An 18,467-nucleotide genomic window follows, 5' to 3' on the forward strand; every position below is an offset into this window, starting at 1 on the left:
ACTGACTTATTGTCTGGGTAGAACAGTCCAAAGACTTTTATCAAAGGGGTTCTCCTATAAGAAATCAATATGTGCTACTCAATCTACTTTATATTTTAAGAAAAAAGTCACCAAGTATTAATTTCAAGTACTAGGCGATCCAACTCCCATAATGAATCCAATGTTTTAACTGATGCAATTGTTAATTAGTTGTATTACTTAGCTGTGTATTCATGCAAAGGGTTGTCAGGCATTGGAGCAGGCTGCCCAGGGCAGTGGTGGAGTCACCATCCCTGGAGGTGTTTAAGAGACGTGTAGATGTGGCTTTTATGGACATGGTTCAGTGGTGGAGTTGGTGGTGTTAGGTTTACAGTTGGACTCAATGATCTTAAAGGTCTTTTCCAACCTAAATGATTCTATGATTTGCATTTCAGCTACTTGATTGTTTTTAATGTAACCTCATCTAGCTAACTGGACTGGCTTCATTTTCTTGAATCAATGTAAAGTTCATTCATGCATGAATACCCTCAAATCTTTGTTATACACACTTTGTATTTTTATTTTTCATATTTTACAGAAATGCTTTTTTCCAAGCATTTCTATGGGTTTAGTAGCTCTATTTGTTCTAGTGACTGGCAGAAACATTCACATTCGAAAGGGAACAAGTTTTCCATTCTCTGGAAAAAACGCATTTGCAAGTCTATTTTCAACTAATAGTGTGGAAGATGCAACGCTTTAAGTGCACCCCTGAGTAACTCAGTCTTCAGCTCCTCTGACTGATGCTTCCACATTTCATGGGCACCAGCATTCATTATTTAAAAGCCAGTGGAAACACAGTAAGATATACTCTCCACTCCCCCTTCTCCCACACACATGCGCTTACCTGACTGGCAGTACAGTTGGATAAGCACGTCTTGTTGTCTGCAGCGAGGTAGAAGTTAGTGGGACAGGCGCAAGTGAACATCTTGTCAGGGGCCAGAAGGCATAAATGACTGCAACCACCATTGTTTAGTGTACAGAGATGTTTAGACACTGTGGGCAGAATAGGAAAAGAATATCAGAGCCTATTATTTCAATATACTTCAGGATATCTGCTTTATAGAGGAAGAAAAATGTAGTACACATAGTATTTTTACAACGGAACGTCTCAAAAACCTGTAAGAGGCAACCTTTTTCTTTTGCCTTTAAGCTATTCTCTCTTGTACGCAAAAATGAATTATTACTATGGATGTAGATTCAATACTGCAAGGACAAGAGGAAGAAAAAAGCACTAGTGGATTTTTGTTTGTTTGTTTTATAATGAGATAAAAAATTAGCTTTTCTAGGTCAAGTGCCAAATTGCATTCAGTTACAATTCAAACACAGGGAGATCAGACACAAGTGTAACACCTACATTCTCAGATATTCCCTCAGTCAAACAAGTTCCTAAACAACAGTAGTCTTCTGTAAAATTAACACTCTCTTTTCAAATAATAAGATTAAATATTTTCATAACATATTGTTCCTATCTTGATAAGCAGTAACTTGGACTGTAATGCAACTTAACAGTTCTGTGCTTCAAGTCAGTATTCTGGGTTAATTTTTAAGCACCCAAATCGGTATTTTGCCACTGAACAAGACACAGTGCATTTAATACCAGATATACTTACAACATTCATCACGGATATATGTTTAAAAACGCTAATTTGAAAACTTCCACAATTTGGAACAAAACAGAAATAAAACTAAATCACTGCAGCTGAATGAGCTCCTATTAACTCAGCAACTGGCTACCAAGTGAAATACATCAATGTATTGTATGGAAAGCATAGGCGGAATAATTACCATCAGGTTGCCTGTAAGAATGGTACACCTGGATGTCCGTTATGGTGTGCCATGAGTTAATCAACGACAGTCTGTCTGACCCAGAGGTTTTGTGGGCACGGCTGAGTGACTTGGTTTTCCCGTCTGTCCAGTAGATATAGTCTTCAAACAACGTCAGTGCAATCACCCCTGGAATATCTTGATTAGGGACTGTAAAAAGAGATGCTGGGATTAATGTTCACTCTTGGAAGACTGCCAGTTAAAATATTCCATACTGCAAGGGCTGACAGATACAACTGCTATATAATGTCTTGAGAATAATTGTCATGACAATATGTCAAGCCTAGAGGGTTCTTTATTACCAGTTATGATAAAGATGGATGGGGTACGAGCTCTGCTTGCTTAGAATTAGTTGGTCCAATCAGTGACAAGGAAATGAAAGAACTTCTGTTCACGAAAATCACCTCCAGGTTGTAAACCAAAGACATGTTAAGTTTTAAAGTAGTACGTAATGTAAATATAACTTAAGCTACTCTTTACAGAAGGCCATTATTAATTTGCTGTTTTAGGGGAATAAAAGTTATTAGAAAACATCCAAAATGCACGCTATACATCTTCCAATGCACTGTGTTAACAACCTTTAAGGCAATTAATAGTATTTTATTTTGGTAAAATACACTGATGAGACAGGCAAAGTTTTGTATTAAAATAAACATAACAGTAAGAGGGCTTATTGCTAGCATAAGCAATCATACAATTCAAAAAATACACCAAGTGATGACAATACCCCATCGTTACAATATCACAAGATTATGAATCAGCATCATTTAAAAAATGATGGAAGGACAAAAGGGAGAAAAAGCTTTGTAATCTCCTTTATCCTATTCAGGAGTTGGACTCGATGATCCTTGTGTGTCCCTTCCAACTCAGGACATTCTATGATTCTATTGTACACCCTTTGAACTATTTGCTCTTGGTAAACATAAACTGAACTCCAGGGGTTTTTTTGGTTTGTTTTTAATGTACACAGCTGTTATCATGTAACCGGAGAATATCTGACCACAGTGGTCAATTTGTAAATGACAATCTTTCATCGCTGAATCACTCTGATTACTGATAGAGCTGAAAAGATAGATCAGAGCAGCTAAGTCTGCCATTTTTAACCAGTATATCTGTAATACCTTTACCTTGATTTCTTAGATGGAAATGGCTTCATCTTGCTATGTGGAATGTACTTAAATAGAGCTGGGAAATCTTGGAACATTTAACAGTTTACTGACACTGATGACCAATACGGAGAACATGTAATGACAACGTAGCAAATGCACTTTCATATACAATAGTCTTGCCGATAGTGAACTCCAGTGCAGCGTATGTTGCCTTCTGGCCAAGGAAACCTTGCTTCTTAGGTCTGAAATTATTTTCCCTTATGTTTACATATGCCATAGCCATCAGACTGAAATAACAGGATGGTGGTGTGAATCGGTTTGAAACAGGAAAGCAACACTAATTGCTCTCCTTTCTTTGGCAAGCACCATGAAAAAGCACCACTTTCTGCAAATTCAAAGTAAAGCCAGGTTAGTCATAACTGATAAGTGCCTCTGCTTCCCCTGCATCACCTATTTGGAAACATTTAATCAAGATGTCTACTCGACAATCCATTAGTAAGAAAGCAATATATGCTGTTAAACATAAAAAATATGTTAAATGAACATAAGGGTCAGATCTCTACCAGCAAATTCGTGGAGAATTTAAATAGTCATATTTTAACATGGGGCCATGAGAATTGCACTCACTCAGTATTAATCACTTTCCAGAATTACCCATGTATTCAATAGATTTTTTTTTTCCTTTTAAGGTTTCTCAAAACCATGTCACCTTATGGCCTCTATGAATGCTTCCGAAATTGAGTTAAAGTAAGATTAAGCCCAAACCACATCTCAAAATACTCGGTGAAAATAACTAATAAAACACCCCACCTGCAGACCAATAATCCATTGCATACAGCTCCAGCAACCCATAAGTATTTTACTAAACCAGTACTTCCTACATGCACTTTTTTCCCCTCATTGTTAGAGCATCAAATTCTTAAAAAAATCCCTTGTAACCCACACATATTACACACATAACTGCCCAAGTGCCATAGCACTCAGCCTCCATCATCACGGACAGGGACACTGGGCTATGGTGCAAGGGAAGAGGAAGAAATGCCTTTAGTCCCTTCCATAAATCCTAGCCTGAACAGTGTTACTCAGCTGACTTCTTCCACCAAGTCCCAAAGAGTTACTTCAGTGACTCAAGTTTCTTACAACTTATGGTACCTCTGAGAACATATATGCCAGTTTTCATATACGGCAACATACACTATATATCATATATGAGTAAAAAATATTTACGTTGTGCCACCAACAGAATCTTTTTAATTCAAACCAATACTTTGAATTTCAAGACCCTGCCCTTCTTATTTATGTAATAAAATGCATTGTGGGCGCATATTCAACCATTTACTCAACACTTATGAGGGACAAAAACCATGGAATACATAATCGCCACCCAAAGCAACTTCTGAGGAATATCTGCACCCAAAATTGGCTTTTCTGATTCCTTTTCCTACCACAGTTGCCTCCTACCAGAGATGGGCAAGTCCCCTGCAATCCCTCCTTTTCTAACAGGCCTTCTCCTGTCACCTCTAGTTCTCTACTGGGCTTTAATTTTATACATAAATCATGGATTCTCTAACACTGAATGCTAATCCCAAACAGTGCTTGACCAAACAAGATGAGGAGAATTGTGATAAGAAAGAGAAGGAATGCACAGGCGTATCAAAAAGCTGCAGAAAATAGGAGGAAAAAATACATGTGGGTAGTAAAAGTGAAAAAAGGGGAGGTTTGCAACAGATCAGAAGCAGTGGAACATATAAATTATTAGATACTTGAACACAAATACAAATGACAGTAGATAACATACCAAACGGAGATAAAGTGCTGCATGAAGAGGGAAGAAGAGCCACATATCTCCATAAGAGGGAATACGATTATGTAGACATGAGAAGTGTGCGCAGACTTAAAATGTACATCTCTCTCCTGCATTTTGTACTAATTTTGATCCAATAAAATAAATTCACATGCTGTTAGTCATATCTTTGATAAAAAATTTCTACTTTTCTCTTGTGTGAACTTTGTTTCCCTTATATTTTCTGTATACCCCTACTTAAGCACAAAAAATGTTCATTTGATTTCAGGGATAAAAATCACGCCGTGTAGGATTTCTTAACTACAAAATATCCCTACTGAAGAACTGGAGGCCAGTGTCACTCAGCTCTTACTGAAATGCAAGTATTTCCAAAAGCAAAACAAATACTCTAACGAAAGTGAACAACAACTACAACAAAGTCTTATTGTCAGCTCGTAAAATCCATGTGCCGAGAAAAAGTGTCCTTAGAAAGGACAAATGCTGACTTGTTCTAACCAATAAACTCCAGTGGCATTAGAGCAGTTTCTGTTTAAGAATTTTGGCACCCAAAAGGCATAAAATTTACATTGGGGATCAAACCTTAAAAACCAGGCTACGTTATTTTGCCTTCCACTCTCTGAAACTCTTGATTTTCCGAACGGCAATAAAATGAAAATAAAAAGCCTACTGACATCTTGACCCAAATTGAACCAATGATAAAATCTTAAGAAGAAGAAACAATCCTCCAAAGACAAACTGCATCAAGAAAGAACAAAACTTAATAAGCAAATAGCCATTATACATACAAAACAAATAAAATGCTGATGTTCTCTCGTGCTGCAACCACTGACCCATATTCTCCTCTTTCCATTTGAACTCCCTCGTAACCATCTCTGTCTCATTTTACATTCAACTTATAACCTCTTCGAAACACAGTCAATACTTTTTTATTTCTCTGTAGTACTTCCTCCTGGTACTTGCTCCTTTTGATAAAGAACTTGAAGTGCTTAGGCAATGAAATCATAATGAATAATGACAATAATCTTATGTCTATTAAGCTTGTGAAAAAGTATGTAATTTTGACAGATGTGATTAAATTTAAGTATGTTACATTAAAACACTGATTTTTTAAAAGATATTTTATAATCACTATTACTTTTATTAAAGTGGCATTTTGTTTAAAAAAACATTATTTCCTCTATCTTCTACCACAGCAAGAGGAGCTGTTCACCGTAGTGCAACTTTCTTCATCAAAAATCTCCCATTTTTGACTGTGTTGATATGAACGAAGGAGACCTGGTGACACAAAAAATCCTGTATTTTATGTTCTCTGTTTTGGTTGGTTTCTGACAGGAACAACTGTACAGAAAGTAATGTACGTTCTTTGAAATTTGTGATGTCGCATGTCCAGCTCATACAGAAATATACAGCGAATGTCTGCTAAGTTCTGAATGAGTATGTAGGAAAATTATTTCCAGAAGTTCTTATTTCACAAGAACAGTGGAAGATACAGAAACCAACCTGTTGGCAAGCTTCACAAACTGAGCTCCATTGACTGGACACTGTGGAACCTTAGAATAATGTGTGTGAATTGCCTCTAATAGACATGAACCTTTGTATTTTTCCTGAATATTATCCTTTAAAAAAGATAGAATACAGTATAATAAAATAATCAGATTTAGGAAGACATATGAATTGGAGAATTTTATCTGAACAATTACTAAAACTGAATCTAGGATGCAATAGTGGAGCTGAAGGAATTATCAGTTGGTGTTATCAGTTGTGGTTATAATAAGTAATTCTATAGACTCCTCCAAAGTTGGGCAAAAATTATTGCAATATCAGAACTACTGTTTATTTTTCATCTGCTTTGAGAAACCCTCTTTTCAGACTTCTCTGATTTTTGAGCTATGAAAACAGCAGTACAAACCCGGAAAGAATTGGTTTCTGCAATCTCCTAGGTTACTTTTACATTAGGACAATTTCATAAATAATTGGATTTACCCTTTTATAAAACTCTGGTACTAGAGTTCAGAATTGGACACAAACACTTTCTAGCTACAAAGCCTTTACAATTAGCAATTTTTGAAATTACAGGTGCTAAAATGAAAAAAAAAAAAAGGTTATAATCTCCAAAAACCTTATAGTTGATACTTTAAAACTTACATATATGTACACTAATTCTGAGGTTTGAAACACTCAGGAAGAAGTGAATTCTGAAGAAAATGTTTTTTAAAATGGAGACTATAGGAGAGTTTCTCTCTGTTAACTATATTACAGCTAAAGAAGTAATTTACGAATACTTAATACATTTAAGGTTCAACATTTTTTCTTTGCTTAAGATGAACCAATGAAGTGCCCAACTTTTGCTTTTACAGCATAAAACATCAAAGAACTCGACACAGTTAAGGACTAATCTCAGCTCAGAGAAGCTTCAGTACTTCCTAAACTGGACTATCAAGATTCCACTTTCACAGTTTCATTATGTGGAAAGTGTCATCTTCAAAGAGTGAAATGGGAAATATTGGGTACCTCTGGGTTTTCAGAGCTCTGAAGGACAGGAAAACCTGCATGAGACAAGCAGATACCTGGGGAACTGCAAAGCTTGCATCTCCTCTGGGCAACAGGAACCAAAAGCAGCCGTTAAGTCGGACAAATTCTTAAATGTATTTTTTTTTAAAGCTCACAGAAGTAAACCAGCTTAGTGCTTAGCCAGATTAGTGCTTCAATGCTTGCTTAATCATTTACTGTGCATAACATCTGTGAATGCTGCAGCGCTAAACTGGCTAAGCTCTAAAGACAGTTTACATAATCAAGCATTAAACTTCAAGTAGATAAGCAAGGTCATTGCTGCCCCTAGTGCCAAGAAGAGCTCCCAAGTACTGTAAGATTTCTGGCCTTGTTAGCATGTTTTCAAAGTTCTTTCTAGGACTCTCTTGATAATTACAAAAGCCCGTTTCTGTATTGAAATGCGGATGAACTTTACAAGAGAAAAGCGGTTGTTCTCGTTTCCTGAAAAATCTTTAAGCTGTGTTAAGAAAGAAAACAAAACAAAACCTTGTTGCAAAAAGTGTTAACACTAAGATCTGAATTCTTGTAAACTCCATTGCATGGAATAAACACTCGTTGGTTTAACATACAGCATGTCAATAATTACCCTAAGATTGTTCTGTTTGTCCTCAAGAAATATTTAGTGCAGAGAACAGAACACTGCAGTCCATCTCATACAATATTATCTCTTTATGATAAAAAATCCACCCCTTCTGACAAAATACTCATTTGCTGGGTCTTGTGAAATCTCTGTGGCATTTTCTGATACATTTTGTAACATGTAATTTAAGATCCAAAACACATATTCTCAGAAAAAGCGCACAGCAAGCTACTCTTGTCCTCAAAGGTCACAGAACAGGTGAAAAAATACTTAGCTTACAATAACTGGCACTTCAGATTGCGTCAATCACATGATTCCAATTGGGACTTTTTCCTCTGCTCCATGAGTATTTTTTTAATTGTCATCATATCTGTGCCTTTATCGTTTGCCATTGGAAAACACAAAGGATAGAATAAACTCAGCCATCCCTTAGTTAACTTTGACAACACAAAGTGTCTCAAAATGACAAAGGAAAATGGACCATGAAATCCATGTGAACAATATGTCTTCAAGAAACACAGTTATCACAAGATATAAAACTGACCTTTCTTATTTAAGTGCTTATCAACATGGATTACAGTTTCTCATACCAGAAAGCTACAAGTGATCACAGTTTCACCTCCTCTAAACCCCGATCACCGAACTTCCCTGAGTTTCCCTTATTAAGACAATTAATTTGCAGTAGCTAAATTTTATCTTCCAGAAGTATTTCTAGTCTTGTGCTGAAACATGAAGACATGCAGAAGTTATTTTGTAGCTTGCTCCAGGAGAAGTGGGGAGGCAGGGAAAAGATTCTGATTGAAGACAAATTGATCACTATGTAGGAGCTTTGCAAAATTCTCAAAGCACCCTTTGGAGCACCCAGAGGCATGTTTCATCTGTTTCAGACACCACAAATTCTATCACTTCTTTGTTAAATCCACAGAAACTTTTCTACAACTTGATTTTGGTTTGATAATCACATTTTGAGTGAAGCTCCTATCAACAGAAAGTGACAAACAGTATTAGCTAAGAAGAAAATCTTCCTCCCACATAATTTAAGTACCTCAGGATCTTTCTCCCAAAGCATGTTTCTTATTGCTTCAATATTTATATGCCACCTCTACTTAAAACAGAGATGCCCTCAAAAGTAGTATGATACCAGGTGGTATCATACAAAGTCACCATCAACTTTTGGCACTTGCCTGAGGTATTTAACTGGTACCAAATTTTTAGAATTTTTCATGAACAAATGGAAATAGTAAAGCTATTAATATCAGGCATGAAAGCTTACAGAATGCTGAGTAATGTTTGACTTTAACACTTTCACTGTAATAGCTGGAGACTCACACATGTTCCTCAAACAGCCATGAACACGTTCAGCTGTCTAAAGCTGGCAGTGGTGGTGCTCTGTTGAATGAGAAGGAGAATTTTGTTCTACGAAAACCTGCTCCTCACTGGTCCCGGCTGTGGTTGTGTGACAAATTTCCTTCTTCTCTAGGTTCACATATCCTCAGGGGAAGACATTAGCTCCAGGAAGATAAAAGCATCTGAAGCTGATTTTACCCACTTGTGGAAAAGAAATCCACGGGCTGGAGATGGAGGCAATGGACACCAAAGACAGCATGACTGGAATTTCACAGATATCTTCTGAAATTTAGTGACAGTATGACATTTGCTGAGAAAGATTGATTCTGCAACTTTCAGGTTGAAAGAAAAAATTGAGAAAGGTTTTGACCGTTTCCGTCAGGTTAGGGCTAAGAGAGACACACTGGCTGTTATTTACTTCTTTCCTTTGAAAGATCCATAAAGAAGCGTAAGAGGATAATTATAGGAGAACAAAATAGCACAGGGAATAACATCATGAGGAATATGGAGCTTTGCTTTATCTGTAAGAAAAATAGAGTATTGGCAGGAATGCAGCGGGCACTGGGGGGTCCGTCTGGGCAAGGATTGCTTAGGCGAGCCGGTTACAATTGTCCTGTGGTCGTTACAAAATCTAAGGAAGTTAATGCTGAGATTAAGAGAGATGTTTACAGCACTCATAGCTATTGCTGTTGTCTCTGCAATCTGCCATCTCAAATAAATGTCATTGAATTGTTCATTATCTATTTATAACTTACTATTAATGAATACAAAGGCTGGAAAACTTGTTTGTTTGTTTTCTTCCACGGCAAAACTTCAGCCTGAAAATAAAGTAGTTATTTCATGAACTCTGATTTGGAGAAAACCTGGAGGCACCTAGTATGAGAGAAAAGTCTAAAAAAGCCCAAAGGCATGAATTTTTACCAGGATAGCAGCAGTGTCTAAGTTTGGGTAAAGCTTGTGGAGGGGAGCTCAAGTAAAACTGTTTCATCTCAAAAAAAACCCCAAAACCAACAACCCAGCACACCAAGACTGAGTATTTCATATATTTGAATTAAAGTGAAAGATCTTTAATTATACCATTTGGAATATGAGAACTATTCATCATAGTGTGTGTTTTTTTTTTTTTTTTAATGCTTTATAGATAAAAGATATTAGCATTTTAATTATCTGTCAGGTGAGAAGCAGAACATAGGGATAAAGATTTCTTCGTTATATAAGTATTTCAAAAGTTACTATTTCATGTCTATCAGGAAAGCCCCAAATTACATTTGCAATACTGGTGTCCTTATTGACTCATGCTGAGCGGACTAATGGGCATTTCCAGGCTTTCTCAGCTCAGAAAAAATGCCACTTTTAGCCACATCCTGACTCAGGGCACAAAGGACATATCCCTTCCACTTTTAGCAGCCACGTTACCCTGGCTTTGTAACTTGGTCAAGAACGTATGTTGCAAATATACACCTGAGTACAGAATTAAAGGGGCTGAGTCTGTTTCTAGAGTTTCTGTTTTCATTTGACAGTTTTTCCATGGATCTGTCTTACTGCATGTTTAAAAATTACTCATATTCATAACAGAGAAGGACTGTGAAAAGCATCTTTTAAAATTTTGGTAAGAAGGAAAAAATGTATCAAAGTTGCAAAAACATTTCAAAGTACAGTTTTTACATAGTAACACATAACATGTAAAGCACATTCAATTTGAAAATTATCAAAAAAAGAAAAAAAAAATTTAAAAACTGTTGACCAACCTTTATGTCTATGAGATCCATCCATGTCAGAGAACTCAATGTGATTTTCATCAGCCCAATACAGTCTGTGGTTGACATAATCTATCGTAAGAGCCATAGGTCTAGATATCTGTGTTTCTATGACAACTGTTTGACCGGAGCCATCCATACCAACACGGCCAACGTGAGGATACTCACAGCAATCAATCCAGTACAAGTATCTATAAAACAAAATGCAACGGTTGCTTCATTTGGAGATGCAGAAATAATAACAATAAATAATTAATGTATTTAGTTGATCTCAAGAATAAATCAGTAATTATTCTATAAAGTTTCCATCTTTCAGATAGCTTTTTGGATTTGTCTAGACCTGTCTGTAAATGACAGTGAAATGTAAAGAGGTTGAACAGCAGAGTCCTCATGTTGTGCTTTTATCTAATTCATTATGGATTAGCAAAAAGCGCATTTAAATTGCTTAGTTTTGATCCCTTAGAATTTGAAGTACCATCCAGGTTGGACTTTATGAATTTTGCATCCTACAAAAATGCCATCTCTACTAAACTTATGGCAAATATTGTATTACATTAGAACAGTTTCTGACATAAATGGCTTAAAAATGAGTAAAGCAACAAGAAAGACTGTGCGAAAGCCGAAGTAGCAATTTTCTCTTCCATATGATATTTTGCCAAAATACAAAGCATGTTTTAAAAAAAAAAAAAAAAAAAGAAAAAGAAAAAATGAAAAAGTACCATCACTTAGAACCTCAGGACAGATGTTTCCAGCTGGGTAACTGATATCTCCCTACAGGCTTTGGACTGGCTCTCAAAAACCCAGAAGTTCATATTCTTAGTAGTCACCTGGTGTGGTATTTGTGTGCAGGAGGAAATGGTGGCCCTAAAACCAGCTACGGGTACCCGAAAAACATAGGTGTGATATGTCGGCACAGAGCCTGCTCGAAATAAGCGGTAGAGAAAGGGACGTTTCTGCACTGATTCCAACAGAAAACTTTCTCTTTGGAAACATATCATTACTATTGTATGGCATTAGCATTCTAATTGATTTAGCGTTTCTCATTTGTGAGAAAAAAAACTACGATTAATACAATTTCAAACAATAAGTCTGAATTTGAATTGCAAACACAGGTTTTCTTTCCAGCAGCTTTTCATATTAAAATAAACATTAAAATAAATGAACAAGAAAATAAATACATTAAAAAAAAAAGAAAATTAAAGTTACAAACTAAATCTCCTTAAATAAACTCCTTAACTGAATGTATCCTAATAATTAATTAGTCCAGTTATTACACTGGTGTGAAAATAAAAGCTTTAATTTTATAGATATAAAAGGCAAAAGCTATCTTCAAATTATGCAGGATTAAACATTTTCTCTGTTTGGTGAACATGCAAAAACTATCAGAAAAAAAGGCTTCAAATATGCGGTACCTGAATGGCCCAAATTATTTTCAAAACTAGTAAACACAGAAGAGTGCTAACAACACACTTTATTCACCTCAGTGAATAAATGAAGCAAAACGTAAGAATTATCTTCCATGTATATATGAACTTTTTGCTATTTTGCACCACACTTCTTTAAGGAAAATAGGTATATTTCTTCAAATATCTGCTTTTCTCCTACTAAATGAACATTTACGGAGTAGTAAATATAACAAAACATGGTTTAGTACCTGCATTCATCTTTCTATTATACCAATTTGACATGTAACGATGATATAATAAGCACTGGTAATGCATTTTAGACTACTGTTATCCACTGTAGCTGAAAGTCAGATAATAGAAAACTAATTAGTGCTTCCTATCTTCTTTTATTCATAGAAAATATTTAAATATAAAATTAGAATTAAATATGAATTACTGCAAAATGCTTGCTTCATACCCAGCTTGAGGATCTACGGAGAGATCTCTAGGAAACTTCACCCTTTTGCTCACAAGGACTGTAGGGTATAAGCCATTGAGTTTAGACACCTCGATAACTCGCTTTTCAGTATCAGACCAATAGAGATTCTTCCCAATCCAATCCACAGCCAGTGCATTGGGAACAACTGTATTGTGGACTACCTAGAAAATAAAAAAGTACATAAATTATTCATCTAAATACTGGGAAAAGGAACAACAATTCAAGAGTTAACGGTACCAGACTATTAAGAGGTTGTACGTACAACACAATGACACACAACGTGAAAAATAGGTACTCCCTGTTAAACAATGACACTTCTGAAGTAATGACACTTTTCAGGTGACTAAGACAACGTGACACTTTCCTTATAGTAAGGGAGAATGGAAAATGCCATGATATAGTAAATACCAAATTTCCAACTTCCCTGCATTATGCACTGCCTTTAAGAATTTTTCACCTTAAGATTCTAATATTCCGTTTGTCTTACTTTAAAAAAAAAGGAGGCTTTTTCCCCTTTACTATTCTGTTTATTTTTCACAGGATGGAGATGAGGCTCTCCTTGTAGTGTGCCCTCGAACATGTCTGCTGATTAGCTCACCAGTTCTCTCTCCGGTCTACATCAGCATATATTTCATTTTAGTATTGCAGCAGTGCCATGTGTCATCATGAGAGAGAGACCATAATGGCACACAACTCAGGCAAACAGAAAAAGATTACTTAGCTGGAAAGCAAACACTCTGCTCTTATTTCCAATATTCACGTGGCAGAAAAAGAGAGGAGCTTTCTAAGAATTAGTTAAATTTCAAAAGGACTAAATTGTTAAGGAATAAACTAAGAGACAGAAGCAACCTACTAAAAATCTATGTTCTACTGACAGGGACATGTTACGCTCAAAGTTTTTGATGACTTGAATATTTCTGAGACTTGAACAAACGCCTCTAGAAATACATGATTACAAATCTCATCATGATTGTAGGACTCGATCTTGCTTCGCTGGGAGTACTTCATGTTAAGTGTTGAGTGACATTTGAATATTCCCAGTCATTAGAGTCCAACTTCTAGGTTTATAAATTCTATTCCTGATAAGGTCTATTCTGACCTATTCTGTTCCTGATTAGGTCCTGATTAGGTCTGTGCAACTGAACTTAGGCAAAAAAAAAAAAAATCAGATCAAGCAATACTTCAAAATAATCGCGATTTCTAAGTACTAATAATGGGTTTATTACTGTAGTGTACATTCTAATTTATTGCCAACTTCATCACTAAAAGCATGTGCACTAGAATATAAACTTTATGCATAAACCAGATTATGTATAACTGAGTGTATTATTTTTAATTTTATTTACCATTTGAAGATACTGAAAAGCCTTCAAGATAAGGAATACTGCGAGATAATTTAAACCAATATTATAGTTATGAATATGTAGAAGTACTCTTCCAGGTTATTACCTTATTTATCACCTCATAAAATCTTTTTAAAATTAAATCCAGGCATGCACCAATTTTTTAATACTAATAAAATACTTTGTTTTCTAATATCTTAGCACTACCAGCTTAACTGTTTTATAAATGTGCAACAGCAGCAACCACTGCACTGTAACATGGGACACTTCATGCAGAAATAGACAGCTCTGCAAACTTAGATAACAGTTTAGCTACACATCAACCAAAGTAATTAGGCTCTCTTTTCTGATTACTTTTCCTTTGGAGGGTCACTTTAAGCTTATTCCAGTCATTGAGATCATCAGTATGACATTTAAAGTACACAATCCAGCTCACTACAGCATTTTCCAATAACAGATTTCATTTGAATCTACAATACTATACATAAAACACTGAGTTAATGTTTGAACACATTCATGTGAAAAAGTTCCATTGTATAAATATCTCTTCCAAGATCAAATGCAAAAGAAAAATGAGATGCCATCAGATTTCTCCGACCGAGAAAGCTAGAGCTGGCATGCTAGAAAGATGCTGTCTTCTAAATCAGAAATCCTGGGTAATATATCAAACAGTATCATTTACACTAAGAGTATATTCATCTATAGTAAATAGTAAAACAAGAAATTCATACTTCAAGGGAAAAGGTTGCCAACCATAAAAACTCTCATAATAAAAATTTACACAGGTTTACTGGGAAACTAATTATTTGTAACATCAATTATTAAATGTGTAAGGTATGAAAATCTAAGTCAAGGAGACAAAGTTACCATTTGGCACTGGATAAAAGATTGCAGAGGGAATATCAGACAGCTACAATATATAATTCTTGACAATCTCTTGCACACATTTTCAGCTTTCAAAGGCCAAATCTGGGCCAAGTTTTTAAGTGAAAAAAATGATTACAAAAATCTAATGCATTTATTTTCACAATTTTTATTTTGAATTTAACATCCTATTTGAGTACTATCTCCATCAAGATGACACTCGTTTTTTAATTTGCACAATATTAATGAAGGAAAAAAGAAATACCCACGAAACCCCCAACCTAATTTCCTTCTAATGTTTGTTCAAATTCCTGAAATTTTACTTAAAAACTGGAATAATTATTATGTCACTAGAAAGCAACAGGATTTTTTTTGGTACTCTCCTGCCTGACAGATGTAAGAGAATAAGCAAAGAAGAATTCTTTACTGCTTATCACAAATTCTGGAAAAATGTTCAGGTAAGTCAACAAATGTCCTTAATAGTGGATTTGTGAACTTATTCCACTAAAGAGGGAAAACATACTGTGCAGAAATGGGAGTGAACTTTTATCCTGGATTATTCACAGCAAAGACATTGAGTTATTTTCATTATCAGTGTAGTGGAGGTGAGACAAAAAACAAACTGAAGACCACAGAAAACTGTATATGAAGAAATAGTATACAGTCTATTTACCCAGCTTACACATAATTACACCTCTTTTTTTCTTTGGCCTCCTGTAAACCACACTCAGCTGCCAATTCAGGTAACTGTCGATTAAGTCAAAGAATTTAGCTCATAAATACAGTCCTCTTAGTTCCTACCTCTATTTCAAATAAGATCAAAATGCAATTAAATTTTACTAGGACTTGCTATGTCTTTCTGTGTTAGTATGCTCATAGCAAAACCTCACAATCCGGGTTAAATACACAAAGGAGCATTTCCCAAGATACTCAAAAAATGTAATTCTGGTAGTGACCATCATTTGTCCTCACTTACCTTGATGTCACTTCCATTTAAAGACATTCTGTTTATGCGGCTGCCATTTGGTCTGCTGGAATCAATCCAATAGATGAACTCTTCTCTATAGTCAAAGTCTATTGCAATCACATTGTTCAGCCCCTAAAAATGGAAAAAAAAAAAGTTTGTTTATTCAAGTGTTTTAATACAAACCATTTGACAGCATTCAGAATGCAAAATACATCGCATGTAATATTCAAGATGTTTTATTTTACCGACTGTATATTTTTGAACTACCTCGCTCATTTTTCCATACACTGCTTGTAAACAATCAGAATAAGATAAAAATCGTAACAGAAATAAATCTGGTAAAAAAGAACTCTCTCACTTCAAAAATGCAGGTGACTTAAGAAACTAAATGATGCTTCTGCTTTTTTCATTCCTATTACTACAATGAACTTTAATGGTAAATACTGTAACTCTTGCTTAATTCCTCTTGCTCAATTCCTCTGTTAATTACTACCTTTGGCATCACTTTAACATTCATTTTATAACAATAAACTTGGAAATAGCATAAAATTTATTCTCTTTATTTAATGAAATAATTTCATTATTAGCATGAATTAAGCAGGAATTCAAAACTGTGATGTTCAAAAAAGCATTAACTTTAATTCCTGAATAAGAAGGTTTTCAATTCTTAGATATTATAGGTACTGTGTGGATATATATGTGTATACACACACAGGCAGTATAAACATTAAGTGTGAAAGTGAAGAGATGTAGCAGGCATCTGGAAGTCTCCTATGTCTCCAATTACTAAGCCAATACATTGTAAGAAGGAGCAGTGATCACATTTGACATACTCCTATAGGATGGAATGAACAGTCATATAATAATGGCTTTTCATCCCAAATGGAAGATAAGAGAGGGATTCCATTCAGATGATGGCTTTTATTTCCTTATCTGAGAACAGGAAAGCCTTGTCCCATAATCTGCTTAACATTCTGCCATGTAGCAAAATAACAATTATTCTTAATATATTAATACAAAGATGTTGTTATCAATCAAATACGGAGCAGCAGTGGTAAAAAGAACGGATGCAATTTGCACTCCGTGTAAAACCGCAGGATTGGGTAATCAGTTCTGTTATCAGCCCAACGACATTCTACTCTCAGGTAGATCAGCAACCTTCCTTGTTAATGTAATTCATAGTTGCGGAGGGGATGTGCTGGACTAACCAACTCTAAAATACTGAGAGCAACACTATTTAATTGTACAGAAAGTGATACACGGCATTTCTGCCAGCTACTAGAGTACAATACTGTAAATCTATCTTTTGATCAAAACGTAGAAGGCCGCATAAACCATCAATAAAGAAAGCCTTAAACCATCCAGTGTTGGAGGACCACTCATTTTCAAAAATCCCATACCCATGCACACAGGTTTTTAACAAAACCAACTGCAGTTCTGTCAGTCATAACTGTGCTGCAAAACATTTTTCCTGTCTCTTTTTTCTACTAGTAGTGTAAATGCATCTGCAGATAAACCCCCACCCCAAATTCTTAACAAAGGAGACAACAAGTGAATGAATATAAAACACTATGACAAATTTATAATGTTCTAGAAATCAAGGTCAGTAATTTGTATAAAAATTAGCCATACACCTACATATTCTACAACACTGTATAAGTTTTTTAAGTATCCAGACTGATAAAGAGAATTGACTGCCTGTAAGTTTTTGGCTTCAAGTGTTTTATTTTGGGTCAGGTTAGTTCCAATATTTATCAGAAGATCAACAGGTAAAATCATTTCTGTTCTTCTCCACTATGGTTCTCTGTAATCTACATGTCACTTTTAGGTCCCCCTAGCACAATTCTATGTCATTTTTCATGTAATCTGCTTTTAGAAGAAATCGGGTTGCTTTCAGATGGCATCAGCTGCTTCGGTCTCCCCTGGTTTTGGTTGTTGCTGTTACACACAGCACATGGTGTCCTAGGCCATGAGTTGCTTTCCCTTGGTGCCCCAATCAAAAGAATGCAGGTAAACCCCACAAATAATGAGGAGGAAGGTTCTCTCTATCTGCTCTGTCTATGGAAAGCCTAAGGATTTTGATGAGTAGGAGCGAAGGAAATGGTAGGCAAAGAACATACATGAGACACAATTTGAACAGTTGTACTGTAAAAAAAAAAACCCAAACACAAAACAAACAAACAAAAACCAAACCAAACCAAAAAAAACCCCAAACGACAAAAAGAGACAAAAGAGCTGGCACGTAACAACTCAGAGAAGACTGAGCGAGCTCCTACTTTCAGCTCCTTTACTCTGAGTTTATGTGAACAGGTGTTAGAATGGCGAAGCACAGATCAAATACACAGAGAAGGGCGGTTTTGCTCCTTTGCCAGAGCAGCTCTGGTATTTGCCTTCATTTGGCCGACGCGTAAGAAAGAGCC

The 18,467-nt window shown here is 35.6% G+C and overlaps 1 protein-coding gene across 1 annotated transcript in view; it reads right to left on the minus strand.

The window, feature by feature from the left end:
* Nucleotides 1–18,467, minus strand: part of LRP1B (LDL receptor related protein 1B) — a 527,248-nt gene that overhangs the window by 89,837 nt on the left and 418,944 nt on the right. Inside the window, exons 58-62 of the mRNA XM_065638136.1 lie at nt 16,057–16,179; nt 12,853–13,034; nt 10,981–11,180; nt 1,804–1,992; nt 863–1,011 (exon numbers count right to left, since the gene is read on the minus strand). Coding sequence (XP_065494208.1) covers nt 863–1,011; nt 1,804–1,992; nt 10,981–11,180; nt 12,853–13,034; nt 16,057–16,179 — 843 coding nt within the window. The remainder of the gene's footprint in view (nt 1–862; nt 1,012–1,803; nt 1,993–10,980; nt 11,181–12,852; nt 13,035–16,056; nt 16,180–18,467) is intronic.

The sequence above is a fragment of the Caloenas nicobarica genome, chromosome 6 (assembly GCF_036013445.1).
Source record: "Caloenas nicobarica isolate bCalNic1 chromosome 6, bCalNic1.hap1, whole genome shotgun sequence".
In the NCBI taxonomy this organism is placed as follows: domain Eukaryota; kingdom Metazoa; phylum Chordata; class Aves; order Columbiformes; family Columbidae; genus Caloenas; species Caloenas nicobarica.